The sequence below is a fragment of the Phascolarctos cinereus genome, unplaced genomic scaffold (genome assembly GCF_003287225.1).
Source record: "Phascolarctos cinereus isolate Bilbo 61053 unplaced genomic scaffold, phaCin_HiC Scaffold_5;HRSCAF=322, whole genome shotgun sequence".
NCBI lineage: Eukaryota > Metazoa > Chordata > Mammalia > Diprotodontia > Phascolarctidae > Phascolarctos > Phascolarctos cinereus.
Window position 1 is genome coordinate 446,767,562 of NW_027555958.1, and position 27,164 is coordinate 446,794,725.

Genomic DNA, 27,164 nt, shown 5'->3' on the forward strand with positions numbered 1-27,164 from the left:
CCTCACCTGCCTTACTGCCACCGTGGGGCTGTGGCTTCTGCATGGACAGTGCTGGATCCTCTGTCCCTGGCAGGAAAGTCCTTGTGGTCACTTCTCTGACCAGGAATTCAGTGCTTTCACTGGAGGCCCTGTATTACCACCTGACGCTAATCGGTCTGACTGGTCAGTAAGTAGACGTGAATGACTTTGAGTTGGCCAGGCACTGGGGCTGCAAAGGAAAAGCAAGAACAGAGTTTACATTCCCATGGGGGACACACCCCCTATCAGTCAGTACATCCTGGATGGATGGGGGCGGCACTACCAAGCAGGGGGACCAGAAAAGGCCTCCTTGGGGGAAGGGCATTTGAGCGGAGTCTCCAAGGAAGCCAGAGATGCTAGCTGAGGTGGAGGTGAGGAGATCAAGCATTGCGGGCACGGAGTGCTCTGGAAGAGCACAAGAGAGGTGGCCTGCCTGTGGGGGAGCAGGGAAGGGGGGGTGCCTAGCCCTGGCTGCCCTGTGCTGCTGTCAGTCTGCTTTTCCCATTGCTTAGCACCCTCTCTGGGGAAAGTATAATCTTCAAATCTGCCTTCTAAATGTCTCCCTGCGTCTGGTTGTTGGAAGGGCCCACAGCAGTGCTGGAGGAAATGACAGACACTCCCCCCAACCCCCCAAGGCAGAGGATCAGGCTGGGGAATTTGGTGTCTTTGTAAGTAAAGTCTGTTGACCGTCCTGACATGGACTCTTAGTGTTAACGCCTCTGTGACCAGAGAATACTGTCCACAGCCACCTGAAAAAATGCGGTGTTGACAGAAAGGGATGGAAATCATGAGAACTGGTTTTTCTTAAGGGTCATAGAATTTAGGAGTCTTGGCCTTTTGGTTCCACAGGGCATAGTTGAGGTGCCAGTGTGCTAAAAGCATTCCTTGTGGGGGGAGCATTGACTGTCTCAGGGAGGTTTTGGAGCATTGATAAGAGATGCCAGTGCTCCCCCAGCCCTGTGACAGAAAGCTTTGGGCCCCATCTGGTGCTTTAAGATCTCTGTCAGTCTAGGACTCCTAGACATTTTGGGGTTTTGGGTTCAGGTTGTAAAGCCTTCAGAGAGGTAGCATGACTGAGTGGATAGTGTGGGGGGCGGATTCCCATCCTGCCTCCCGATGTTTGTGCTTGATACTCCGTAGGACTAATCTCCCGAATCCCGTAGACTGGCTACAGTATATGTTGGGGTGGGAATTCCCTGCGGAAATCATGTCACATCTGCACACTCAGTCCCCAAATCCATTTCTCATTTCTGATCTCCTATAGACCACCTTACTGTACAGTTCAGTTCCATTCATTCAGTGCCCACTGCGAGCATGGCCATGATACCCATCTGGCCCCTTTTCTGAGTGAAGATGGTGAGGACATGCTGCTAGGTAAGGAAATTGTAGTGTCCCACACTGGAAGGCAGCTCAGGGCTTCCCAGGCCAGTCCCTTCTGTAACCCGCCTTTGGCCCGGAGACCTACATCCTGTGATATGGGGCTCTTGACCTCCCAAGGAAACCCATTTGCTTAAATCTGCCTTGGCCACTTCCACCTCAGGTCTCTGAGACCAAGCAGAATAAGTCTGCGTCCTCTTCCATATGACAGCCCTTCAGTTATCACACACAGGCACCCAAGCATGCTATTCTCCAGCTGAATGTCCTTCATCTTTTAACTTTTGTGTGGCCTGGTGTCCTTGCCATCCTCCTCACAGTGCTCTGGGCAAGCTCCTCCATCCTGAACACAATGGCCTAGGTGTTGTCTGACTAGGATCAGAGGACTCTCACCCTCTCTTATTCTGAGAACTCTGCATCAAAGAGCTTATTGGCTCTTGGCATTTTATTGTCTCATTCAGCACGCATGACGCCCACCTCCCTTACCTTGTATTCATGAAGGTTACTTGGAACTCTTGTTTATGTTTATCCCTGTTAAGATGCAGCCCATTTTTCCGACTTTTGAGATTTTTGGATCTAATATACTAACATACTTTAGCACTAACTTACTTATTGGCTATTCCCCTAGCCTTTGTCATCAGCAAATTTATCACACGCCTATGTCTTCATCTAAGTCACTGCTAAAAATGTTGAAGAGAACAGAGCACTGAATAGGTAGATTCCTGCACTGCAGACTTCTCCCTTGTGGGACAGTGCTCCATTGATGAGTATGAATTTATCTCCCTGTGTCACCATCTTGCTCACATCTTGCTATCAGGTGACACTTTCAGCATTCCTTGCTGAAATTTGGGTAATGCTATGTCTACAATTTTCACCTGGTCTGCTGACCTGGTAACTCTGTCAATAAAAGAAAGCAGTTAACTGAAATTTTCTTGATGGCCCCCTGTCTAGTGACTGCTGCTGCTTCCCTTTCTAAATCCTCCTCATCCGTCTGTTGAATAATGAGAGAGAATTTTGCCAAGATTCAACATCGGTACTTTGAGGATTCCACTCCCCTGCCTTCCCCTTTTTTAGCCCATCCAGTTCTACAGTGATGCTCCTTTTCTCCATGATATTTTGGTTGAAGTGGTTAGACCAGGTTTTGGTTTGGACCAGGTTTGTGTTGTTTCTCTGCTGTTGTAGAGAGCTAACTCCCCGAGAGCAAACTCCCTCTGCAAAGCTGGATGGGCACCAGCTCTTCAGCACAGACTTGGAAAGTTGCTTGGGAGCCCTGAGAGATTAAGTGACTTGTCAGGAGTCACCCAGGCAGCTTGTGTCAGAGGGAGAGCTTGAACCCAAGTCTTCCTGGCCCCAAGACCATATCCATTACGCCAATCTGTCTCTCCAGGATTTTTTTTTCCCAGAAATCATGTTTAGTGCTTTCAGGGTCCAGGGATGTTGGTCTAGGTCTGATAACTTGAAGTCTTTGTGGGCAGTCCAGAATGCCATTTCCCTGTTTAACCACTTTGCCCTTCTCACCCTAAGGAAGTGAGTCTTACTGTCTTCTCCGGTATCATAATCCCATCTTGTCATTTTCTCAGGTTATCTTGAGCCTCCTTATGGGCCTCCACCTCAACTTGTCCCAGAGGTGTCTGCCTCTGATACAGGATTAAGCCGTGGTTTGTGTCTGTTCTCTCTTTATCTTCTTGCTTCTCTTTCCTGTAGTTTGATTCAGTATACTCTTGTTCATTGCCTTCACAGGCAGGACCCTCTCTGGGTCTGAATCTTTAGTATAATTTTTGTTTCCTCTCATTTGATTTTATTTTTTTCCCTCAATTACATGTAAAAAATTTTCTGACATTTGTTTTTTTTAAATTTTGAGTTCCAAATTCTCTCCCTCCCTCCCCTCACCCTTCCTTGAGAAGTCAAGCAATTTTATATAGATAATAGATGTGAAGTCATGCAAAACATATTCCCATATTAGCCATGTTGCAAAAGAAAACACAAACCAAAAAAACAAACAAGGAAATTAAAGTAAAGTATGCTTTGATCTGCATTCAGACTTCACCAGTTCTTTCTCTGGAGGTGTCTAGCATTTTTCATCGTAAGTCATTTGGAGTTGTCTTGGATCATTGTCTTGATCAGAATAGCTCAGGCATCCACAGTTGATCATCATACAACATAGCCATTACTGTGTACAATGTTCTCCTAATTCTGCTCACTTCTCTTTGCATCAGTTCATAAAAGTCTTCTCAGGTTTTTCTGAAACCATTCTGCTTGTCATTTCTTATAGCACAATAGTATTCCACTATAATCATGTGCTACAACTTGTTCAGCCATCCCCAATCGATGGGCATCTCCTCTATTTCCAATTCTTTGCCACCACAAAAAGAGCTGCTATAAATATTTTTGTACATGTGGGTCTTTTTACTTTTTTTTTTCTAATCTCTTTGGGATGTAGACCTAGTAGTGTTATTGCTGGGTCAAAGGGTATGCACAGTTTTTATAGCCCTTTGAACATAGTTCCAGATTACTCTCCAGATTGGTTGGATCAGTTCACAACTCCACCAACAGTGCATTAGTGTCCCAATTTTCCTACATCCCCTCCAAAATTTGTCATTTTCCTTTTCTGTCATATTAGCCAATCTGATAGGTGTGAGGTGGTACCTCAGAGTTGTTTTAATTTCCATTTTTCTAATCAGTAGTGATTTAGAGCATTTTTTCATGTACCTATAGATAGCTTTGATTTCTTCATCCGAAAACTGCCTTTCATATCCTTTGACCATTTATTCAGTTGGGGAATGACTCATATTCTTAAAATTTTGATTTGGTTCTCCATGTATTTGAGAAACAAAGCCTATTCAGAGAAACTTGCTATAAATTTTTTTCCCCAGTTTCCTGCTTTCCTTCTAATCTTGGCTGCATTCATTTTGTTTGCGCAAAATCTCTTTATTTTAATGTAATCAAAATTATTCATTTTATATCTCATAATGTTCTCTATCTCTTGTTTGGTCATAAATTCTTCCCTTTGTAGATCTGACAGGTAGACTAATCCTTACTCTCCTAATTTGCTTTATATCTAAATCGTGCACCCATTTTGACCTCATCTTGATAAATGGTGTAAGATGTTAAGTCTAGATATAGTTTCTGACATACTGTTTTCCAGGTTTCCCAGCAGTTTTTGTCAAATACTGAGCTCTTGTCCCAAAATCTTGGGTCTTTTGGGTTTATCATTTGCTAGATTACTGTGGTCCTTTGTGTACCTAATCTATTCCACTGATCCACAATTCTATTTCTTAGCCAGTACCAGATTGTTTTGATGAATACTGCTTTGCAATATAGCTTGAAATCTGGTACTGCTAGGTGTTGCCACCTTCCTTCACATTTTTCTTCAATGATTCCCTTGATTTTCTTGGCCTTTTCTTCTTCTGTGGGTGGATTTTGTTATTTTTTCTAGCTCTGTAAAATAAATTTTTAGTAGGTTGGTATAGCACTGAATAAGTAAATTAATTTAGGTAGAATTGTCAGTTTTTATTATATTAGCTCAGCCTGCTCTTGAGCAGTTAATATTTCTCCACCTGTTTAGATCTGACTTTATTTGTGTGAAAAGTATTTTGTTATTGTGTTCATATAGTTCCTGGGTTTGTCTTGGCAGGTAGACTCCCAAGTATTTTGTATCATCTACAGTTACTTTAAATGGAATTTCACTGTTTCTTCCTCCTTTGTTGGTAATACGTAGAAATGTTCATGACTTACATGGGTTTATTTTATATTCTCCAATTTTGTTGAAGCTAATTATTTCCACTAGCTTTTTTAATGGATTCTCTAGGATTCTGTAAGTATCCCATCATATCATCTACAAAGAGTGACAGTTTGATTTCCCCATTGTCTAAATTCCTTCCATTTCTTTTTCTTCTCTTACTGGTATAGTCTAAACTGGTAACATGCTGCCACCTGCTGGTGCCCAGTGTGGCCTCCATTGCTCTTTCTGTGAACCATACCTTGAATTCTTTGGAGCCTGAGATTCCAGGCCTTGCCAGCTGGGCAGCATTGTTATAAGAATCTGTCCACGATCTACATGCCTGGGGGCTGACTCTGTGGCTTGTCCATCCAGCTGTACAGCTTCTTCCAGACAATGGGCATTCTTCACCCGTTTGGTTCTTCTAATAGCTAGTTTTGGTTTAAACTCCTTTTAGTGATCAATGATAGCTGTCTGAGACCTCTGCCCCTCTTTTTTGGTGCCCTCTGCCATCAAAAATTGTCCTCTCCAATTATTACTGACCTCAGGCCTCAGTACAGTCCAGCTGCTGTCCCCATTTTTTTCTTCAGTGCTCTTTCTGCTTCCTAATTTAGCACATCAGGAATTGGGATGTGACAGTACAAATGAAGTGCCTTCATTTTTGTTCCTAGTGAGCTGAGTTTAGGTTTTTTTAAACCTAAGCTGGCTTTGATGGGTTCCCTGTGTATATTAATATCATTCTCCAGCTAACTTTTTCCTTTTGATACATTTGCATCAACAGAATTTCATTCTTGGAATCATTCCACCTTTCTTGGCCTAACTTTCCTCAAAGATCTTCTTAGGACTGTGGTGCTTTTCAGAACTGGCTAAAATCTGATCCCCCAGGATCATGGGAATGGGGTAGGAGGCCCCTGTCCCCTTGGACCTGGCTAGTACATCCCCTTTCCTCCTGAGCACAGGTCATCTCGTTCAGCCTAGGTGCCCACCATCCCTTCACCATATGCCTCCACGGTAGGCTTGTGATGGGTTTCCCAAGCTCATCATCTGCCTCCAGATAGCAAGCACAAAGTCATAGGAAGGAGAGCGGCTCTTTCATGGCTGTCTTTCTATCCCCAGTGCCTGGATAACTTGAAATGGTCAGCTCTGATATCCTTCAGTCATAAATGTCATGGGTCTGTTTCCTCCTCCATTGACTTCCCAGACTCTAGTCTTGGATATCCAAACAGAAATATAGACAGAATAGGGCTTGGGTCTGTTTGGCACCTTCTCAACAACTTTATGATCTTAGGAGGAAGCTGTCTAGGGCATAAGTGACATGGCCCAGCATATGTCAGAAGACCTTCTTGGCTAAGGTGGCCAGTTCTCTATCCATTACTCTGTGCTGCCTCTCATGTGACCATTTTCCCTGTATAAAAGGGGGTGGTAGAGTAACATTTTACTTGTTATCTATCCCTTTTGGATAAGGTGGTACAGCCTTCCATAGCCATCTTCTGGCCTTGAGTTAGTTATGTGTTACCAAATCACAGAGGCCTATGAGGTTGTATTTACCTCTTTGGGTTAAGACTTCTGGTTCCCTGTATTTGCCAAGTATGCTCATCATTTCTTATGGAACAATAATATTCCATTACATTCATATACCACAACTTGTTCAGCCATTCCCTAATGGTTGGGTATCTCCTCAATCTCCAGTTCTTTGCCACCACAAAAAGAGCTGCTGTAAATGTTTTTGCACATGTGGGTCCTTTTCCTGTTTGTATGATCTCTTTGGGATACTGCCCTAGAAGTGCTATTGCTGGGTCAGTGTTTGCCAAATATGGGGGTCCTAGCTAGGAGGCTGGGCTTTTCAGTTGTTGTACCTTAGCTTGGCTATTGTCTTCTGTGGCAAGAGAAGCCCTGTGCAGAGAGCTCAGTGGCCACCAGCAATTTCAGGACCTGGCTAGAAAACCTGATGGGGAAGCGGGGCTCTCCAAACCTGCTCTAAGACTTCCAATCCCTTTTATTCCTGGAAGCCATGCCTAGTGAGCAGGTCATTGGCGGGAGCAATGTCCAGGGGGCAGCAGTGTGCAAGGATGAGATTTTTGAGCAGAGGTTCAGTGACTACTACTTGGGAGTGCTGCACCTTTTGGGGTGGATACCTTTTGGGTGCAAGTTGGACCGACTGACTGCCAAGCTTCTTCCAGTCCTAAAGTCTGTGATGTCTGTGTGCCTCCCAGTTCCAGCACCCTCTGACTGGAGCTGGAGGAAGAGGCCAAACAACCTCCTCACTGATGGGGCCGCCCCCACCCCCACCCCCACCCCATCCTGGTGCTGGAGAGCGAGACATGTCAGCCCTGCCAGGAAAGGAGCTGCAGAGAGCCTCAGTGCGATGAGCCTTGGGACAGTCTGCGTTTTGTTCATTTCTCCTGGCTTGGCAGACACAGAAAATGTGGATCCTTCACCCTCCCTTATGCCTGAGCTCCCATTATACCTTGTCCCTCTCACCAGCTGTCTTGGCCTTTTCATTCCTCCAGCTCTGCGTGGCCGTTCTACCCGGATGTCTGCCATCACAGAGACTCAGAGTCTCCTGGCTCAGGAGAATGACATGGAGGTAGACCCCTCTGTAGCTGCCAACACCAGGAGCCAGTTTACAATTCCCAGTAAGTAACAGAGAGAGCCTGGCTTGGAGTTGATGATGCAGACTTGGGGACTTGGAGGTGTCCCCTGCCTTGGCATAAGTGCCAGGACTGGCAGGAGGAAGGGAAGCGAGCCCCTCTGGACTCAGGGCTGGAACTTCCCTGTTGGCCCTCTCCCCACCCCAAGGTCCCTGGGTGAAGGGCATCTCTGAAGCTAAGATACCCCCTGCTTCTGCTGTGGGTATGAGCCTCTAATATAAGCTTGAGAGAGCTGCTGGCGCTCTGCAGACAGTGCTGTGAACCAGAAGCCCCTGGCTCGGGTAGGAGTATACTAGAGCTGTCATGGGCAGGGGCCTACGCAGGGAGATGTAGGCCAATAAAAGAAAGAGAAGCTAGGGTAGGCCAGTACTGAGGCCTTGAAGAACAAGGCATCAGGACCTCTTCCTGTTGGCGCTGGAGAGCTACTGAAGGTTTCTGAGCCTTGGGTGGGCTTTAGGAAGATAACTGTCAGCATGTGGGTGGGGGGTAACTCGAGGGGGCAGCCTCAGCGCAGAGAGGCTGCGTAGAAGGCCGTGGGGAGAAGAAATGAGGATGGGAAATGGAGAGGAGAGGGACTTGATTCTGGAAATCCCCATTGTGAGGAAGGCTCTGGACCATGGTGTTTTTAAGAGATAGAGGAGACTTTACTGGACACAGTGTTTGACTTTGGGCATGAGTCTGAGGCAGAAGGGTCCTAGTGGTGGTTGGCAAATAGACTAGTAGCTGAGGAGAGGGGTCTGGATTAGAGAGAAATTTGAAATTCTTCCTTGAAAATAAGGGACCTGAAGCCGTGGAAGGGTTCAATGAACCCTCTCTTTTTTTTTCTTTTTTTTCTTTTTTTTTTAGTGAGGCAGTCGGGGTTGAGTGACTTGCCCAGGGTCACACAGCTAGTAAGTGTCAGGTGTCTGAGGTCAGATTTAAATTCAGGCCCTCTGACTCCAGGGCTGGTCCTCTCTCCACTGTACTACCTGGATGCCCCTGGATCAACTCTTTTAAGGAAAGACCAGAGAGAAGAGAAAGGCAGAGAGCATCCCTGAGAAATGCCAGCCTTCATAGGGAGAGAGGAGAAAGAAAGGATAAATGAATGAATGACTGAGCATTTGTTAAATGCTTGCTTTGTGATTCAGCTCTGGGGAAGACACTAGCAGTAGTCAGAGGTAATGAGGGACGGGGGTGGGGGGGGGCCCTGAGGATTAATCATTAGTGTCCTGTGCTTCAAAGGAGTCCATGCCCATGGCTGTGGTGGTAGAGGCCTTTAGTGCCCTTTGAAAGGAGAGCTTTGGGATAGTGAGGCAGAATGGATAAACAGTGGGCTCCAGCGGAAGGAAAGACAGTGGGAACATCTGTACAAGGCGAGGGCTGCATGGGGGGACAGACAGACAGAGTGTGTTGCAGGAGCCAAGACCCAGAAGACATTTGCAAAGAAAAGGGTGGTGTCAAGAAGCAGGGAGAAGGGTGGCTGGGAGGACCAGAGGCAGGCCTGAACTTGGTGGTTGAGATTTGAGGGGAGCCTGTGTGTCTGTGTCTGTATCTATGTCTCTGTGTGTGCGTCTGTATCTGTGTCTCTCTATCTGTGTCTGTTTGTGTCTACGTCTGTGTGTCTGTGTGTGTCTGTACGTGTCTGCATGTCTGTCTCTGTGTGTCTGTGTATGTCTGTCTGTATGTATCTGTGTGTGTGTCTGTGTCTCTGTGTCTGTATGTCTCTGTCTTTGTATGTCTCTCTCTGTGTGTCTGTGTGAAAGGGAAAGGCTCTGACATCGTGAGCCCAGCGCTGTTGTCCTCAGGCCCAGAAGCTCTGGCGCTTGGCCTGCCATGTTTGTGCTCATGAGCAGATGTCAGGCTGGCCAGGCTCCTGCCAACACTTGCCTCTCCCCCTTCCTAGCGGGTCTGTCTCGTGCCCCGCGTGCTGGCATGAGCGAGATCCCACTGGCTGCTGTTAGTGAGGCTGCAGAAGAACAGACATCTTTCATCCGAGGCAACTCTGCTGCCAACCCAGCAAATTCAGGTAGTGCCAGAGGCCGGCAGGGCTAGGAGGGGCAGTATGATGGGGGAGGCAGCCAAGCTGGGCTTCAGGGCCCCTTAATGGCTCCTCCCTTGAATGGGGCTACACGGAGGCGCACTGCTCGTCCGGCCTCCTTCCCAGAGCACCGTAGATGGCAGCTGGCAGGGCCTCGGCCCAGCTGTGTCTGTCCCCTGGGATGCCTGCTGCATGGATACACATAGTGCCTTCCTGGCATTGCCCGTAATGGTGCAGGCTAAGATCCTCTCACTCATATAGAGCAGATGCCTATACCCTTCTCTCACAAGGTGGCTGGGGCTGGGGCTGGGGCTGAAGTTTGGGCTGTATTTTCAAAGGGCCTTGAATCAGACAATCAGATGCACCATGGGCAGTGAGTGCTAGGGGTCCCAAGAGGACGGCCAAGTCCTAGCTGCTACAGCCTGTCCCCAAATAAGGGTGCTCCAAAGGAGGAACCTCAGGGGGCCAAGATGAGTGAGACCATGTGGTCTAGAAGCAGCTGAGAAGAGAGAGCCCAGACCTGGGCCCCAGAAGCAAGACAGGGATTTCAGTAGGCAGTGGTAAAGCTTGCCTGGTCTGCCAGGAAAAAGGATCCCTTCTTGCTGGATACACCATTTAGCTCCAGGCATCTCCTTTAAAATAGCACAAGGGGTAGAGGAGTGAGTGCTGGGCAAGGGCAGGGAGCAGTGGGGCTGAGACACAGAAGGCTTGGGCTGGGCGAGTGAGTTCCAAGGCTGGAAGAGGCAGATTGGAGGCAGCGGGGTTCTGCAGGCCTGCAAGGAAGCATTTCCTCGCCTAGCTCGCATCCCAGAAGGGATGCACTAGGGGTCTGTGGTCAGATGTGCTTTAAGGAGGTGACTTTGGCACAAAGTGCCCCAAGAACCAGCTGGAATGGAGAGGTTTGGTTCCAAGCTTTGTTCTGAAGTGACCTCTTGACTCTGTGTTGCTCCTGCTACTTCTGCCTGAGCTCATGAACAGGGTGCCTGGGAGGGACAAGAGCTGCTGGAGTGGGGCTGCAGGCTCAGCTGGCCAGGCCTCGCCAGCCCAGCCGCCCCACCCCCAGCCCAGAGAGCTTTGGCTACACACCTGGAGGAAACAGGCTCTCAGAAATGACAATAGGTTGGGGATTTTTTCCTAGTTCGAAGGAAGTCATGCCTAGTGAAGGAAATGGAAAAAATGAAGACAAAACGAGAAGAAAAAAGGGCTCAGAACTCAGAAATGCGGATCAAGCGTGCACAGGTGCTTTCCTGGAACCCGGCGGGGCCTTGTCTTGATCCACACCACCCCTTTCCTAGCTGAGATCACATGGAGCCCTGTGTTTGGGCTCTTAGGGCCTGGATGCAGTGGGCCATGGGTTAGCAGCTGTGTTCTGAAGGGACTACTTCTGTACAGGCTGAATGTCAATTTGGGGTACTTTAGGACTTTTGTTAGGATCCTTTGGGTATCACCCCTCCCTTTTGGCCCTGAGCCCTTTGGGGCTTCCCCCACCTATGGGTTCTGAGCCCTTTGGGGTTGGGTCCTTCCTGCCTGTAGGCCCTGAGCCCTTTAGGGCTTCCCCCACCTGTGAGTCCTGAGCCCTTTGGGGTTGGATCCTTCTTGCCTATAGTCCCTGAGCCCTTTGCGCTTTCCACCACCTATGGTTCTTGAGCCCTTTGGGGTCCCCCTACCTCTGAGCCTGGGCTCACTCTGGGGGTACTTTCCAGTACTCTCTGCATGGATGGAGGCCCCAGAAAACTGGTGCAGTGGTCCTCCTTCCATCCATTGTTGCCCCACAGGAATACGATACTAGCCTGCCAAACTGGGAATTTGCACGGATGATTAAGGAATTCCGAGCTACTCTGGACTGTCAGAGACTCACCATGACTGACCCTGTAAGTGTGTTTGGCCGCTGACTGGACAGCAGCTGTCCTGCCCTGCTCCCTGGGTGGCGAGTGTCCATGCAGTCCAGGTGTGACTCAGATCTTCTGACGAGCCATTGCTGTGGGTGGCCAGGGCCCATGTGAGAATGGAGAGCCTCTGCCTGGGGCCCAGCCTTGGGGGAGGCAGGTATCGGGGTGCTGCATGGCTTGTCTTCCTGTCACCCCCACAGATAGAAGAACATCGGATATGTGTCTGTGTTAGGAAGCGCCCTCTTAATAAGCAAGGTAAGCCTGTGCCACGCTGTAGGCGCAACCCATGTGTGCATGTGTGTGTCTTAGGCATGTCTCCTGAGGCTGCAGACCTGTGCTTTCCTCTTGCAGAACTGGCCAAGAAGGAGTTTGATGTGATATCAGTCCCCAGCAAGTGCCTCCTGCTGGTGCACGAGCCCAAGCTGAAAGTGGACCTGACCAAGTACCTGGAGAACCAGGCATTCCGCTTCGACTTTGCCTTCGATGAAACTGCATCCAATGAGGTTGTCTACAGGTAGAGTTCTGCGTATCCCGTACAATCCTCCTCCCAGCGAAGCCTCGGGGTCCCCGGTCAGGCCTCCTCTGCCCTGCCATCGGAACCCAGGCTGGGTCTGCCCCACACAAAGTGTTGGATTTCAAGTCCTGCCGATGGGTTTGGCAGACAGGAGAGAAGCGGCTGGCCTTTCGCCTTGAGCCCAAGATCGCCCTGTGTAGCTGAGCCCATCCAATGAGGTGGAAGCTCTGCCAGCGCTCTGTCAGGACTGCCAGGGGGGCTGAAAATCTTTCTGGCCAGCCCTTTGCTGGCGGCCACTCCGGAGTCGGGTTCTGATGGGACACTGCAGCTTGGGGCTCAGCAGCAGCTTTCCCAGTTCTGCCAAGTTAGTGACCCCTTAGCCCTAAGGAGGAAGTTAAGATACATTTTGTCAGACTGAGCCAGAGAGGGGCCGGAACGTGCCTCAGAGGGCAGCAGCCTTTGCCCAGCTCCCAGCCTTCTTTCCTTGTAGGTTCACAGCCAGACCGCTGGTGCAGACGATCTTTGAAGGAGGAAAGGCGACCTGCTTTGCTTATGGCCAGACAGGCAGTGGCAAAACCCATGTGAGTCTCGGTGAAGGGCTGGGCCCTGCCACAAGGTGGCCTCAGAGAGAGCCCAGCCTGGCAACCTTTTCAATGGGCTGGTTTGCCCTAGGGTCTCCACAGGGAGGAGAGTGAGAAGTGGCCCAGTGGGGAGAATGAAAGGGGATGCTGTGTCTCTTGTTGAAGGCTTCCCCTATGCTGGGTCCTGGGCGTGTCCCCTCAGCTGATGGGGCTGCTGCTTCCCTTTGCAGACAATGGGCGGTGACTTCTCTGGGAAAAGCCAGAACGCCTCCAAGGGCATCTACGCATTTGCCTGTAAGTCCCACGGAAGCCTCGCTTCATCCTGGCTTCGGGTCATAGCTTGAGGAGTCGTGGCCAAGCTGAGCTCCCTCCCCCTACTAGCCCAGGGCTTCCCTCCCCCTTCCTACTTAGATTCAGGAGTGAAGGCTGCACCCAGAACATTCTTCCTGCCTGCCTCCCTGTCTTCCCTCTAGCACGAGATGTCTTCTTGCTAAAGAATCAGCCCCGATACAGAAACCTCAGCCTCGAAGTCTACGTGACCTTCTTTGAGATCTACAACGGGAAGGTCAGTAGAAGGTCAGAATAGGGTCAGGGGACCCTGCTCTGCTCAGTCCCTGTATCCCTCCCTATGGGTGTTGAGCTGAGAGACCAGCTCATCTCTCAGCTCCCTGAGCTTGGGGCTCAGGCCAGGACTCCAGACAGTCCCGGTGCCCCAAAGAGCTGTTCATTTGTCAAGTAGCCTCTTTGCTGGCCTGGCACCTAGCTTTCCTAGTTGGGGTTTTTGCCCCAGGGGTTCTTGTTTCTGACCCAGCTTCTTTCTCTAGAGGATCGAAGCAACCTCATGTGCTCCCAGCACCCTGGAGGAAGGGAATGGTGAGGGGAGAGGGAGGAAGATGTGGTGCCATGGGCCACCTCTGCCAGCTGGGCCCCCTTTGCCTTCCCCACTGTAGCTGTTTGACCTCCTGAACAAGAAGGCCAAGCTTAGGGTCCTAGAAGACGGCAAGCAGCAGGTGCAGGTGGTGGGGCTGCAGGAACATCTGGTGAACTCGGCTGACGATGTCATCAGGATGATTGAGACGGGCAGCGCCTGTAGGTGAGGAGAAGGCCCTGTCAGTCATATGGCCAAGGGAGAGCTGGGAGGGGCCGTGGAGGAGCCATGGAGGAGCAGAGATGGGGCCTAGGTCTCCCCTCCTCACTGCATTCTGTCATCTGCTGCTGCTCCACTCAGCGCAGGAGTTAAACAGTCGTGGGGAGTCTGCCCTGGCTTTCAGGGAGTAGGCAGGCAGCTCAGTCAGTCAGACATTCATTAAGCACCTGTTGTGCCAAGCATTAGACATACAAAGAAAGACAAAAGACAGCTCCTGCCCCCATGGAGCTTACACTCTAAAGGAGGAGACAACATGCAAACAAATATACAAAGCAAGCCATGTGCAGGATAGATAGGAAATGACCAACAGAGAGAAGGCAGTGGAAATAAGACAGATGGGGAAAGGCTTGTGTAGAAGGTAGGACTTTAGCTGGAACATGAAGGAAGTTGGGGAAGCCAGGAGGCGGAGAGGAGGAGGGAGAGCATTCCAGGCAGGGGCCACAGCCAGAGAAAAGGCCCGGAGTTGGGAGATGCAGGGTCTGTGTAGAGAAGGCCAGGGCCCAGCCAGGAGGCTGAAAGTATAAGGAGGAGGGAGTAAAGTGGAAGAAGACTGGAAAGGGGCAGGAGACAGCTTGTGAAGGGCTTTGAACACCAGACAGGACAGTTTGTATTTGATCCTGAAGGCAACAGGGAGCCACTGGAGTTACTGAGTGAAGAGGTGACATAATTGGGCCTGTGCTTGAGGAGAATCACTTTAGTGGCTAAATGGAGGATGGCGCAGAATGGGCTGGCAGTCCCAGCCCCAGGCTGGTGCAATAGTCCGGGTGTGAAGTGCTGGAGGCCTGCAAAAGGGGGAGGGGGATGGAGTGGCACCTGCAGTGTCAGAGGAGAGAAGCGGGGGTGTTGTAGAGAAGCCACAAAGGTGAAATCCAAAGGTCTTGTCAAATTGGATTTGGGGGGAGTCAGTGAGAAATAGGAGTCCAGGATGACACCAGGCTGCCAACTTAGGGAGACTGGGGGGGTGGTAGTATGCTCCATGAGTAATAGGGGAGTTTAAAAGCTGATGAGGGTTTAAGGGGTAAGAAAATGAGTTTGCGATTTGGACAGGTTGGGTTTAAGAGGTCTATGGGACATCCAGTTTGGGATGTCTGAAAGGCAATTGGCAATGAGACTTGAGGTGAGTGGAGAGGTTGGGCAGGAGAGTTAGACTGGAGGGTCACCAGCATAGAGATGGTCATGAAATCCGTGGGAGCTGATGTGTCACCACGTGACATGGTATAGAGGGAGAAGGGGAGAAGGCCCGGGACGGAACTCTGGGGGCCTTGTGCAGGTAGAGGGTGTGATCCGGAGCAGGATTCAGCAAAGGAGACTCGAGATGGAGCAAGCAGAGAGGTGGGAGAACCAGGGGAGAGAGAGTGTGTCCTGAAAACCTAGAAAGAAGAGACTGTCATGGAGGAGAGAGTGATTGGCTGTGTCGGAGGCCACACAGAAGGCAAAGAGAATGAGGATGGGAAAAAGGCCACTGGATATGGCAGCTGGGAGGTCATTAGTGACTTCAGAAAAAGCAGCTTCAGTGGAATGATGAGGTCAGAAGCTGGACTGTAGGGGGTTGAGAAGACAGCAAGATGACAGAAAGAGGAGGCCCCAGTTGTAGATGCCTTTTCAAAGAGCACAAAGGGCAGAAGGAGTATAGAATGATAGAGATGGCAGGATCAAGGGAGGGTTTCTTCAGGGAGAAATGCCCATGTTTTTGGGCAATGGGGAAGGAGCCAATAGAATGGGAGAGATTGAAGATGAATGAGAGAGTCACAAAGGCGGAGGAGGCGGCACAGCCTGGCAGTAAGGAGAGGGCTCAGCCACGGCGGGGAAGGCCGCCTCTTTATGGGGGACGAACGTGAAGGAGGAGAGGGGCAGAAGACATTGGGGGGATGAAAGAGGAGGAAGAGGGCGGAGGAGGGAGCTCATGGCAAGCGGCCTCAGCTTTTTCTGTAACATGAGGCAGGTTTCTCACCTGAGAAGGTTTGGAAGGGCTTCTGTGGAGAGTGGGAGAGGGAGTTGATAAAGAACAGCAGGATTGCCAAACAGCAGAGAGGGCCCAGTTGAGGTTTAAGTTGATCACAGGCCCAGGTAGAATGGGTGTGTTTCTCTGCCTTCATTCAGCAGCATGTAGTGGGAGTAATCCAAGGCTGAGACATGGCTGGGTGTAATGGGCAATATAAGCGAGAGTTGGTCAATTAGTGTTGAACTGATTCACCAAAGGGTCGAGATGGGAGAAGAGGAGAGGGTGGCTAGTGGAGGGGTGATGCTGGGAGAGAACTGAGGGTTCAAGAGGCTGGATGTCACAGGATAAACCACATGGGAAGGTACTGAGGCCCGGAGGGCCACTGCCATGGCCCTGACTCCCTTTGTCTGGCAGGGGCTGCCATGCAGGCGGACGCCGGAGCCTGCTGTGGCCGTCTCTGCCTCTCTTCCTGAGCACCCCTGCGTAAGGCAGCTCAGGCGGGGACACCCTCTAACGTGCTCCTCCCTGTGCCCTAGGACCTCAGGACAGACATTTGCCAACGCCAGCTCTTCCCGATCCCATGCCTGCTTCCAGATCCTGCTCCGGGCCAAGGGGAAGCTGCATGGCAAGTTCTCCCTGGTGGATCTGGCCGGGAATGAGCGAGGGGCTGACACATCCAGCGCCGACCGGCAGACCCGCATGGAAGGGGCCGAGATCAATAAGAGCCTGCTGGCCTTGAAGGTAGAGGCCAGAGGCCAGGACGGTGGGGTGCTTCAGAGGGGTTGGGGTGCTGGGTCCCAGGACCTCAACGTCTCCCTCTGCCCTGCAGGAATGTATTCGGGCTCTGGGGCAGAATAAGTCACACACCCCATTCCGGGAAAGCAAGCTGACCCAAGTGCTCAGGGACTCCTTCATTGGGGAAAACTCGCGGACCTGCATGGTAAGGCCCAGGTGTGCTCCAGGTACCTGGCCCATGGACACTGACCATGGGGGTGCCCAAGGCCCTGAACCCACAGCTTGGAACCTTTCCTGCTCTGGGGAGCAAGAGAGGGTTGGGGCCAAGATCCATCCCTGGATGTGGCCTGCAGGCTCGGCGCCTCTGGCAGCCTCACCTGCTTGCTGCTGGCCACCCCTGGCCCACCAATGCCTCCCCGAGTCCTCAAGTCCCCCTTGAGCATCCTGCTCCGACGGAGCATCTCTGGGCTCTGGGCTTCTTTCTGACCTGCCAGGATCCTGGTTATTCCAAGAGTTCTTCAGAAACAAGGGAGGGGTGGGTATGAAGGAAGATTGTGCTGTCCTGTAAAAACCGTGAAAAGAGACAAAAGCCACTAAACTGGAATGCCAGGTCTCAGCCGGTCTCAAGAAGATGCAGGTGGACAGGTGGCTGGGCCCAGTTCTCATTCTATGAGGGAGCCCCAGGCCACTCAGCAACCTGGGCCGTGTCTCCCTCCCCAGATCGCCATGATCTCCCCAGGGATGAGCTCCTGTGAATATACTCTGAACACCTTGAGATATGCAGACAGGTACAAAGGCATGGGCAAGCAAGGGACAGAGAGGGTACATGGGGCAAGACTTGTCTGATGCTGGGGGTCAGGCGGGGCAGGGGTGGGAAAGGGGGAAGTGCCAGGCCTGGCCTGCTTAGCCCACCACCACCTAGGGGCCAGCCTGGGAGGAGCCTGGGCCTGACTTCCTTTCTTCTCTCCTTCACTCCTGCCAAGGGTCAAAGAGCTGAGCCCTCACAATGGTGGGAATGGGGAACTGCAGACCCAAATGGAGACAGAGGGGGAAGAGCTGGAGCCCAGCTCCGACAGCACCAGTCACTCCCATGGTGTAAGTGAAGCCAGACAGTGGGGCTTAGGGAGCAGAAGGGGGGGAGAAAGGGTGGGCTGGGCTGGCGGCCAGAGCCCTGCCTTCAGCAGAGGCCTGTCCTTCCTTGGCATGGCCAGCTGTCCAAGGATGAAGAGGAGCTCTCATCCCAGATGTCCAGCTTCCAGGAGGCCATGACCCAGATCGGGGAGCTAGAGGAGAAGGCCATAGAGGAACTCAAGGAGATCGTTCAGGTACTGAGAAGGCCGGCCAGGCCCTCCCCGCCACGAGAACTGGTCCCTGGGCATGGGAAGTCCTGACTCAAATGAGGACAGGTTCATGTGTGTCGTAGCAGCCTTGAGAGGGACACAGTTGGACACTTCCGCAGTGTCTTACAGATCAGCAACTCAGCTCAGAGCGGGGAAGTGTGTCCCCAGCTGCAAAGCGAGAGCCCCAGGTCTTCAGGGCCCCTGCCTTGGCCTGGCCAAAGTTGGCACAGCTCCAGTGCAGGCTCCCTTCTTGCTGCACCCCTAAACAAGGCACCTGGCTGCTATCGTGCCCCATTCTCCTTAGGGGCAGCTCTTCCAGCATCTGCCTGCAACCCCACCCCTCACTCCCCCTGCAGACCACTTTGCCACCTGCTGTCTGGGGTGGAAGCCCCCATTCCCCACTCCCAACCCACACATTTTAGAGCCCTGAGAGGATGGTGAGGTGTCATCAGACAGGCAACCCACCCTCCCTCTTTTGCTGTCCTAGAGATACAGTCTTATTAGCACCCTTCCCAAAATGTGGCTCTGAGACCTGACCACAGATGGGACTGTCCTCTACCACATTCTGGACACTGCCTCTCCTCATGCAGCATCAGGTAGCATTGGATCCTCACAAGCCAGCACACAACAGTCTGCTCTCTGACCATGCCGGGGACTCTGTTCTGTATTTATAACATTTCTATTTTCAAACTCAAGGCTGGAACTTTATATTTTATCCCTGGGAAATTTAGCCTCAGTGAATTTAGCCCTATGTGCTAGCCTACCCAGACCTGGTCATACGGTGTGTTTACTCTCCCTCCAAGCTTTGGCTGCTCTGTGGACATAGATGTTTCTGGGCCTCAAGTCATTGATAAGAATGTCCAACCAGCCAGGACCAGGCAGAGATCCCAGGGGAATCTGGGGTCCAGTCATTCAGCCACCAACCAGGCTGCCTGACTGTACCATCATCTAGGCCACGTCTTTCCGTCTCGTCCAGGAAAACAGCAGCACGGGAGGGGTGTCTGTCTCTCTGATGTCCTCTGAGCCGTCATTGTGGTCCCCCTGTCGGTGTGGTCAGGTGGTCCTGGCATAGCGGTGCTGGCTTTTGAACTGAGCAGAAGTCATCTCTGATAATTCATCCTGTTGAGAAGGAAGGGACCACCCCACCCCCACCCCCACCTTTCTGTGGTTAGCAGAGAAGTGTGGACTGTGATACAAAATGTGGCGTGTATCTGCTGCAGACAGGGCTGTCCTGTCGAATGGACTGGCTTTTAAGTGCTTTGGGTTTTCTCCAGTTCATAGTTGTTGCTGGTTCTTAAAAATTGTCAACCATTTTTTTTCCTCCCAACCTTTCTGTCTTCCCACTTGAAAAAAAAAAAAGAACAAAACCCTTGTAACAAACACATGTATTTAAGCAAAACCAGTTCTCGTATTGGCACTATCCACAAAATGTGTGTCTTGTTCTACATGTTTGCCTCTCGCCTACCATTTTTGAGGGGAGTGAATCCTCTGGGATCATAGTTGGTTGTGGGGTTGAACAGAGTTCCTAAGTCTTTCAAAGTTTGTTTTTCGTTTTTTTTTTGTTTGTTTGTTGGGTTGGGTTTTTTAGGTAGTTGGGGTTAAGTGACTTGCCCAGGGTCACACAGCTAGTAAGGGTCAAGTGTTTGGTCTGAGGCCAGATTTGAACTCAGGTCCTCCTGACTTCAGGGCCAGTGCTCTATCCACTGTGCCACCTATCTGCCCCCAAAGTTTGCTTTTCCAGTGTTGTTCTAGTATAAATTGTTCTCCTGCTTTTGCTCCCTTCCCTCTGCATCATTTCATACAAGTCTTCCAGGTTTCTCTAAATCCACCCCCCCCCATTTCTTACAGCAGAATTATTTTCCATCACACTCATATATGTTAATCTGTTCTGTCATCCCCCAATTGATGGGTGCGCATGGGTGCATGGATGGACGGACACACACACACACACATATACACATACAGTTTACCATTTTTCGCCACTACAAAAAGAGCTGCCATAAATATTTTTGTGTGCATAGGACTTTGTTCTATTTGATTTCTCTAGTGACATGGCCAGATTCAAGTATAACATGCCCAGGTTAGTAATTTTTGGAGTGGAGGAAAGAAGAGATGGGGAGAAAAATTGGAACTCAAAATTGTGTGGAAGTGAATGTTGAAAACTAAAAGTAAATAAATTAATTAATTTTAAAAATTAGAAAAAAAAAAAGAAAACCAAAAACAAAACCCTTGTAACAAATATGCATAGTCAAGTAAAGCAAATTCCTAAGTTGTCCAAAAAAAAAAAAAGAGCAAGGAGAAGAGAGTTGAGGGGAATACGGCTACAATAAAAAAGATTAATTTAATCTCACCTCCCCGCTCTTCCTCTCCACTATAAAAGCTTTTTCTTGCCTCTTTTATGTGAGATAATTTACCCCATTCTACCTTTCCCTTTCTCTTTCTTCCAGTACAATCCTTTCTCTCCTTAATTTTATTTAAATATATTCCCTCCAACTATCCTAATACTGAGAAAGGTCTCATGAGTTACAAATATTATCTTTCCATGTAGAAATGTAAATAGTTAAACTTTAATAAGTCCCTTATGATTTCTCTTTCCTGTTTACCTTTTCCTGCTTCTCTTGAGTCTTATATTTGAAAGTCAGATTTTCTATTCAACTCTGATCTGTTCATCAAGAGTGTTTGAAAGTCCTCTATTTCACTGAATACCCACTTTTTTCCCCTGAAGGATTACACTCAGTTGTGCTGGGTAGGTGATTCTTGGTTTTACTCCTAGCTCCTTTGACCTCTGGAATGTCATAGTCCAAGCCCTCAGATCCCTTAATGTAGAAGCTGCTAAATCTTGTGTTATCCTTATGTTTCCACAATACTTGAATTATTTCTTTCTGGCTGCTTGCAATATTTTCTCCTTGACCTGGGAACTATGGAATTTGGCTATAATATTCCTAGGAGTTTTCCTTTTGGAATGTCTTTCAGGAGTTGATCGGTGGATTCTTTCAATTTCTGTTTTGCCCTCTGGTTCTAAAATATCAGGTCAGTTTTCCTTGATAATTCCTTGGTTTTGTTTTGGGCTTTTTGGGGTTTTTTAGGCAATTGGGGTTAAGTGACTTGCCCAGAGTCTCATAGCTAATATGTGACAAGTGTTTGGTCTGAGGCTAGATTTGAACTCAGGTCCTCCTGACTTCAGGGCCAGTGGTCTATCCACTGTGCCACCTAGCTGCCCCGATAATTTTTTGAAAGATGGTGTCTAGGGGCAGGTAGGTGGCGCAGTGGATAAAGCACTGGCCCTGGATTCAGGAGGACCTGAGTTCAAATCTGACCTCAGACACATAATGCTCACTAGCTCTGTGACCCTGAGTAAAAAAAAAAGAAAGAAAGATGATGTCTAAGCCCTGTTTTTGATCATGGCTTTCAGGTAGTCCAATAATTTCTAAATTATCTCTCATGGACCTGTTTTCCAGGTCAATTGTTTTTCCAATGAGATATTTCACATTGTTTTCTATTTTTTCATTGTTTTGGTTTTGTTTTATAATTTCTTGATTTCTCATAGAGTCATTAGCTTCCGTTTGCTTCATTCTAATTTTTAAGGAATTATTTACGTGAAGCTTATCTTGATGTATATGGTGTGAGATGCTGGTCTAAACTTAATTTCTGCCAGAGTGCTGTACAATTTTCCCTGCAGTTTTTGTCAGATAGTGAGTCTTTTACCTCAGTTAACTGTGGCCTTTGTGTTTAAACACTAGGCGACTATGTTTGCTTCTCGTGTATGTTGTGTACCTTATCTGATCCACTGATTGACTTCTCTGTTTAACTAGTACCAAATCATCTTGACTCCTGCTTTGTAGTATAGTTTGAAATTTGATACTGTTAGGCTCCCTTCCCACTTCTTTCACCTTTTTTGTTTTTTTTTTTTTGGTGAGGCAATCAGGGTTAAAGTGACTTGTCCAGAGTCATACAGCTAGTAAGTTTCAAGTGTCTGAGGCCGGATTTGAACCCAGGTCCTCTTGACTCTAGGGCCGGAGCTCTATCTATTGCACCACCTAGCTGCCCCTCCTTCCCATTTTTTTCATCATTTCCTTTGAGATTCTTGACATTTTTGTTCCTCCAGATCAATGTGGTCATTTTTTCTACCTCTATAAAATATTCCTTTGGTAGTTTGATTGTTATGGCACTGAATAAGTAAATTAAATTAGGAGATACTACCATTTTTATTATATTGGCTCAGCCATCAATACGTAATATTTCTCCAGTTATTTCAGTCTGTCTTTGTTTCTGTAAATGGTGTTTTGTAGTTACATTCTTAGAATTCCTGTGTATATCTTCATAGACTCCAAAGTATAAGTTGTTTTTCAGTTGTGTCCAACTCTTCATGACCCATTTGGGGTGTTCTTGGCAAAGATACTGGAGTGTTTTGCCATTTCTTCGCCAGCTCATTTCACAGATGACGAAACAGAGGCAAACAAGATGAAGTGACTTGCCCGGGGTCACACGGTATTTGAACTCAGAAATGGCAATCTTCCTGACTCAGGACCTAGCACTCTGTGCACTGTGGCACCACCTAGCGCCTTGAAGTATACCATCCTATTATCAGCAAAGTGATGTTTATTTTGTCTTTGCCTGTGTTTATTCTCTTAATTTCTTTTTCTTGTCTTTATTGCTCTGGCTGGCATTTCTAGTGTTTATCAAATAGTAGTGGTAACAATGAATATCCTTACTTTACCCATCATCTTGTTGGAAAAGATTCTACTTTATCTCTGTCACATATGATGTTGGTCCTTGGTTTTTGGCATATACTATTTACCATGTTAAAGAAAAGTCCATGTATTCCTAGGTTTTCTAGTATTTTAACAAATGGGTGTTATGTTTTGTCAAAAACTTTTTCTTCATATCTTCATAGTGTGATTTTTGTTGTTGTTATTAACATGTCAGTTATGTTTATAATTATCCTAATGATGGTAAACTAGTTCTGAATTCCTGGTATAGATGCAGCCAGCTCATAGTGTGTAATATTTGTGATATGTTGATATAGCCTCTTTGCTATTACTTTAGTCAAAATTTTTTCATCAGTGTTCTTTGAGGATTTTGGTCTATAGTTTTTTGAGTTTTTTTCTCCATTTTTATTTTCTCTGGTTTGTATTGGAAGTAATTTGGTAGAATTTCTTTTCCTACATTTGCAAATAGTTTGTATAACATTGGAATTAATTATTCTTTGAATGTTTGATGGAATTTGCTTTTAAGTCCATGTGGACCTGATTTTTTTTTCTTCTAGAAGGTCATTTATGGCTTGTTCAGCCTTTTTTTCCCCTGAAATTTAATGTTTGAGAGTTCTATTTCTTATTCTGTTAGTTTGGGTGTTTTATATTTTTGTAAATATTCATTTAATTTAAGTTGTTTTTACTCGAATGTAGTTGAGCAAAATAGTTTATAAGATCTTTTTATTTATTTATGATAAATTCTCCTTTTCATTTTTGATACTGGTAATTTGGTTTTATTCTTTCTTAAAATCAAATTAGTTAATGGTTTATCCATTTGATTCCCACCAACCCAGGAAAAAAAAACCAGCTCCTAGTTTTATTTATTAATTCAGTGGGGGTTTTTGCTTTCAATTTTGTTAATCTCCTTTGATTTTTAACATTCCTATTTGGGTATTTGGAGATTTTTAAAATTTGTTAATTTGTCTAACTTGTCTATCATATCTAACTTTTCTAATGTTCTATTCACCTCCTTAACTTCTTTCTTATTTATTTTGTGGTTAGATTTATCTAGTTCAGAGAGGGGGAGGTTGAGGTCCCCTCTAGTATAATTTTGCTGTCTGTTTCTTCCTGTAACTCCCTGAACTTCTCCTCTGAGAATTTGGATGCTGTATCATTTGGTGCATATATGTTTAGTAATGATATTACTTCGTTGTCTATGGTGCCTTTTAGCAGGATGTAGTTTCCTTCCTTATCTCTTTTAATAAGATCTATTTTTGCTTTGTCTGAGATCAGGATTGCTACCCCTACTTTTTTTACTTCAGCTGAAGCATAATATATTCTGTTCCAGCCTTTTACCTTTACCCTGTGTGTGTCCCTCTGTTTCAAATGTGTTTCCTGTAAACAGCATATCGTAGGATTATGGTTTTTAATCCGTTCTGCTATCCGCTTCCGTTTTATGGGAGAATTCATCCCATTCATATTCATTCACAGTTATGATTACTATCTGTGTCTTTCTTTCCATCCTTTATCCCCCCCCATTTATGCTTTTCTTTCTCCTTTTCCCTCCTCACTAGTGTTTTGCTTTTGACCACCACCTCCCTCAGTCCCTCCTCCCTTCTATTAGCCCTTTACCTTTTCTTCCCTTTACCCTTACTGCTTCTTCCCTCCCTTCTATCCCCCTCCCTTTTCTTTCCCTTTTCCTCCTACTGCCGGTAGGGCAAGTTAGGTTTCTATACCTAACTGATTATGTTATTCCCTTCTTGAGCCAAATCTGATGAGAGTAAGGGTCAAACAATGCTCATCTGCCTCCCTTCTTTCCCTCTGCTTGGAATAGGTTTTTGTGTCTTTTCCTGTAATATAATTTACCCTTGTCTGCCTCCTCCTTTCTCAGTACATTTTCTTAGATTAGATTAATCCACTTACTTGAATCCATTTAACCCACTTGATTAGATTTTTTTCTTTTATCATTACATCAAAGTCAACTTATATCCACCTCCTTTAACATGGTATAATAACAACACAGTTCTCAAGAGTTACAAGTGTCATCTTCCCTTACAGGGATGTAAACAGTTTGTCCTTATTAACAACATTTTGTATCTTTCTGTCCCATTTACCTTTTTATGTCTTTCTTGAATCTTGTACTTGAAGATCAAATTTTTTGTTGAGCTCTGGTCTTTTTATCAGGAAGATTTGGAAGTCCCCTATTTCATTGAGTATCCGTCTCCTCCCCTAAAAGATCATGCTCATTGTCACTCGGTAGTTGATCCTTGGTTGTAATCCAAGCTCCTTTGCCTTATGGAATATCATGTTCCATGTCCTACGGTCTTTTAATGTAGAAGCTGCAAGGTCCTGTGTAATTCTGACGGTGGTTCCAGGATATTTAAATTGTTTCTTTGTGACTGCTTGCAGTATTTTCTCTTTGACCTGGTAATTTTGGAATTTGGCTACTATATTCCTTGGTGTTTTCAATTTGGGATCTCTTTCAGGAGGTGATCAGTGGATTCTTTCTATGCCCTATTTTTACCCTCTGCTTTTAGGACCTCAGGGCAGTTTTCCTTTATGATTTCCTGAAAGATACTGTCCAGGCTCTTTTTTTCATCGTGATTATCAGGTAGACCAATAATTTTTAAACTGTCTCTCCTGGATCGATTTTCCAGGTCAGTTGTTTTACCAATGAGGCATTTTACATTTTCATCTATTTTTTCATTTTTTTGTTTCTGTTTGATTCTTGCTGTCTTATAGAGTCATTAGCTTCCATTTGCCCGATTCTAATTTTTAACAAATTGTTTTCATTTATTAGATTTTGTACCTCCTTCCCCATTTGGCCAATTATATTTTTTAAGGACTCTTCTACCTCTGTCATTTGACTTTTAAAAACCTCTTGAGTTCTTCTAAGAAGGCTTTTTGGGCTTCAGACCAGTTCGTATTCCCTTTTGAGGTTCCAGATATGGGTTTGTTCACAATGTTGTCCTCTTCAGAATTTCTGCCTTGATCTTCACTGTTCTCATAATATGAATCTGTGGTACATTTCTTTTTACTCATGGTGTTTCTTTATTCCCTGGTCTTTAAAGAGATTGAGCTCTCCTGCTGGGGAAGAGAGGGCACTGACCCAAGCTTCTTGTGTTGGGAGCCTAGGTCTTGGTCGTTGGCTTTGTGTGCTGGGGCCTCCAAATGTTGGCAGTTGGAGGCTGTAGGGTTCTGGCAGCTTACCTGGTGTTGGGCTGGAATCAGCAAGGCTGGAACTCTAGGGCAACTCTAGGTTGCCTGCTTTTCCTTTCCTTTCACTTTCTTCAGCTCCTTTCAGATGGATGTTGCAGGGTGTTTATTCGCCCTGGGGCCCTTTGTAGTGTTGCTTCCCTTATTTTTGCTGAGGCACTGGGAGACCCATTTGCTGTAGAATGCCAACACACGTAGTAGTTTTCTGAGCTGATTTCCACTGGTTTCCCTGCCCTCACTAAGGTACTCGAAGGTCCAGGTGTTGGTGTTTGCCAAGCTCTACCACCTGGGTTTCAGGATCTCCTCCTGGTATGCCGCAGTGAGGCTTTCCGCTAGTTTGCTAAGATGCCTCCCATTCAGTACTGCTCCCTTCCCCCCAGGGCAAGAGGGGCCTTTCCTATGAATCCCTCAAGCTACCTGGGCTACTGGACTGCTGCTCTCCCTCTTTCTTCTGGTTCAGCTGTTCCAGGGTTTTTCCTGGGGCAATATTTTCTGGGCTTTCAGAGGCTGATAGGGGAGGGTGAGAGCGACTACCTTTTTACTCTGCCATCTTGGCTCCTGGAAGTAGAAGTCCCACTTTCTGAGTCTTTAAGTGTCTTTTGTAAACAACATTTAAGTGCATTCCTTTCTCAGCTAAGTTATGATCAGTAATTTGTATTTTGTTCTATCTTATTAACTTTTTTTTTCTCTCTGTTCCCTGATCACTCTTAATCATAGGTTCTCATCCCTTTCTCTCCTTTCAAACCTCTCTTCAAAATCCTCCCTCTGAGTGTAAGGTTTGTTTTACTTATTACTAATATCTCCCTAAATTTATCCTCCCTCTTATTCCTTTCATTCCCCCTCTCCCTGTTACCTCCTATTTCCCTATTGAGTTGAACATATTTCTACATCATTCTTTTATGTGTGTATTCTAACCTTCTTGGACCAATTGAGATGAAAGTGAGGTTCAGGTGATACCCACCTCCCCATCCTCTCCTCCATTTGTTTAGACTACTACTTGAGTGTCCCTATTGTATGAGATATCGTATCTTCTGCCACCCTTACTTCCCTAGTATATTCTTTCCCTCTCCCTTTTTCATCTTTGTACTGGGCAGTCAGGAAGACCCGAGTATGTTTCTCTTGACCTCCTGTGTTTGTCTTTCAGAGTTGATACTCACCTTTGGTCTTTTCATCAGGAATGCTTGAAAGTGCTTTATTTCATTAAAATCCCTTGTGGGATTGTACTTAAGTTTTGCTGGGTACGTTTTTCTTGGTTGTAAACTTTACCTTTTGCTTCCATTGTATTCAGGTACCATAACTTATTCAGCCATTCCCCAAATGATAAGCATCCC

At 47.3% G+C, this 27,164-nt stretch overlaps 1 protein-coding gene across 3 annotated transcripts in view; it reads left to right on the forward strand.

Annotated features, from left to right (window-relative positions):
- KIF2C (kinesin family member 2C) overlaps positions 1 to 27,164 on the forward strand; it is a 37,730-nt gene that overhangs the window by 4,991 nt on the left and 5,575 nt on the right. For all 3 annotated transcript variants that reach the window (XM_078156602.1, XM_078156603.1, XM_020987561.2), the window contains 15 exons: positions 7,621 to 7,746; positions 9,644 to 9,766; positions 10,917 to 11,017; positions 11,554 to 11,649; positions 11,868 to 11,922; positions 12,019 to 12,181; positions 12,672 to 12,762; positions 12,993 to 13,056; positions 13,236 to 13,327; positions 13,713 to 13,855; positions 16,388 to 16,592; positions 16,681 to 16,791; positions 17,307 to 17,374; positions 17,570 to 17,681; positions 17,798 to 17,911. In XM_078156602.1, the coding sequence (XP_078012728.1) occupies positions 7,644 to 7,746; positions 9,644 to 9,766; positions 10,917 to 11,017; positions 11,554 to 11,649; positions 11,868 to 11,922; positions 12,019 to 12,181; positions 12,672 to 12,762; positions 12,993 to 13,056; positions 13,236 to 13,327; positions 13,713 to 13,855; positions 16,388 to 16,592; positions 16,681 to 16,791; positions 17,307 to 17,374; positions 17,570 to 17,681; positions 17,798 to 17,911 (1,641 nt within the window). In that variant the 5' untranslated portion in view covers positions 7,621 to 7,643. The remainder of the gene's footprint in view (positions 1 to 7,620; positions 7,747 to 9,643; positions 9,767 to 10,916; positions 11,018 to 11,553; positions 11,650 to 11,867; positions 11,923 to 12,018; positions 12,182 to 12,671; positions 12,763 to 12,992; positions 13,057 to 13,235; positions 13,328 to 13,712; positions 13,856 to 16,387; positions 16,593 to 16,680; positions 16,792 to 17,306; positions 17,375 to 17,569; positions 17,682 to 17,797; positions 17,912 to 27,164) is intronic.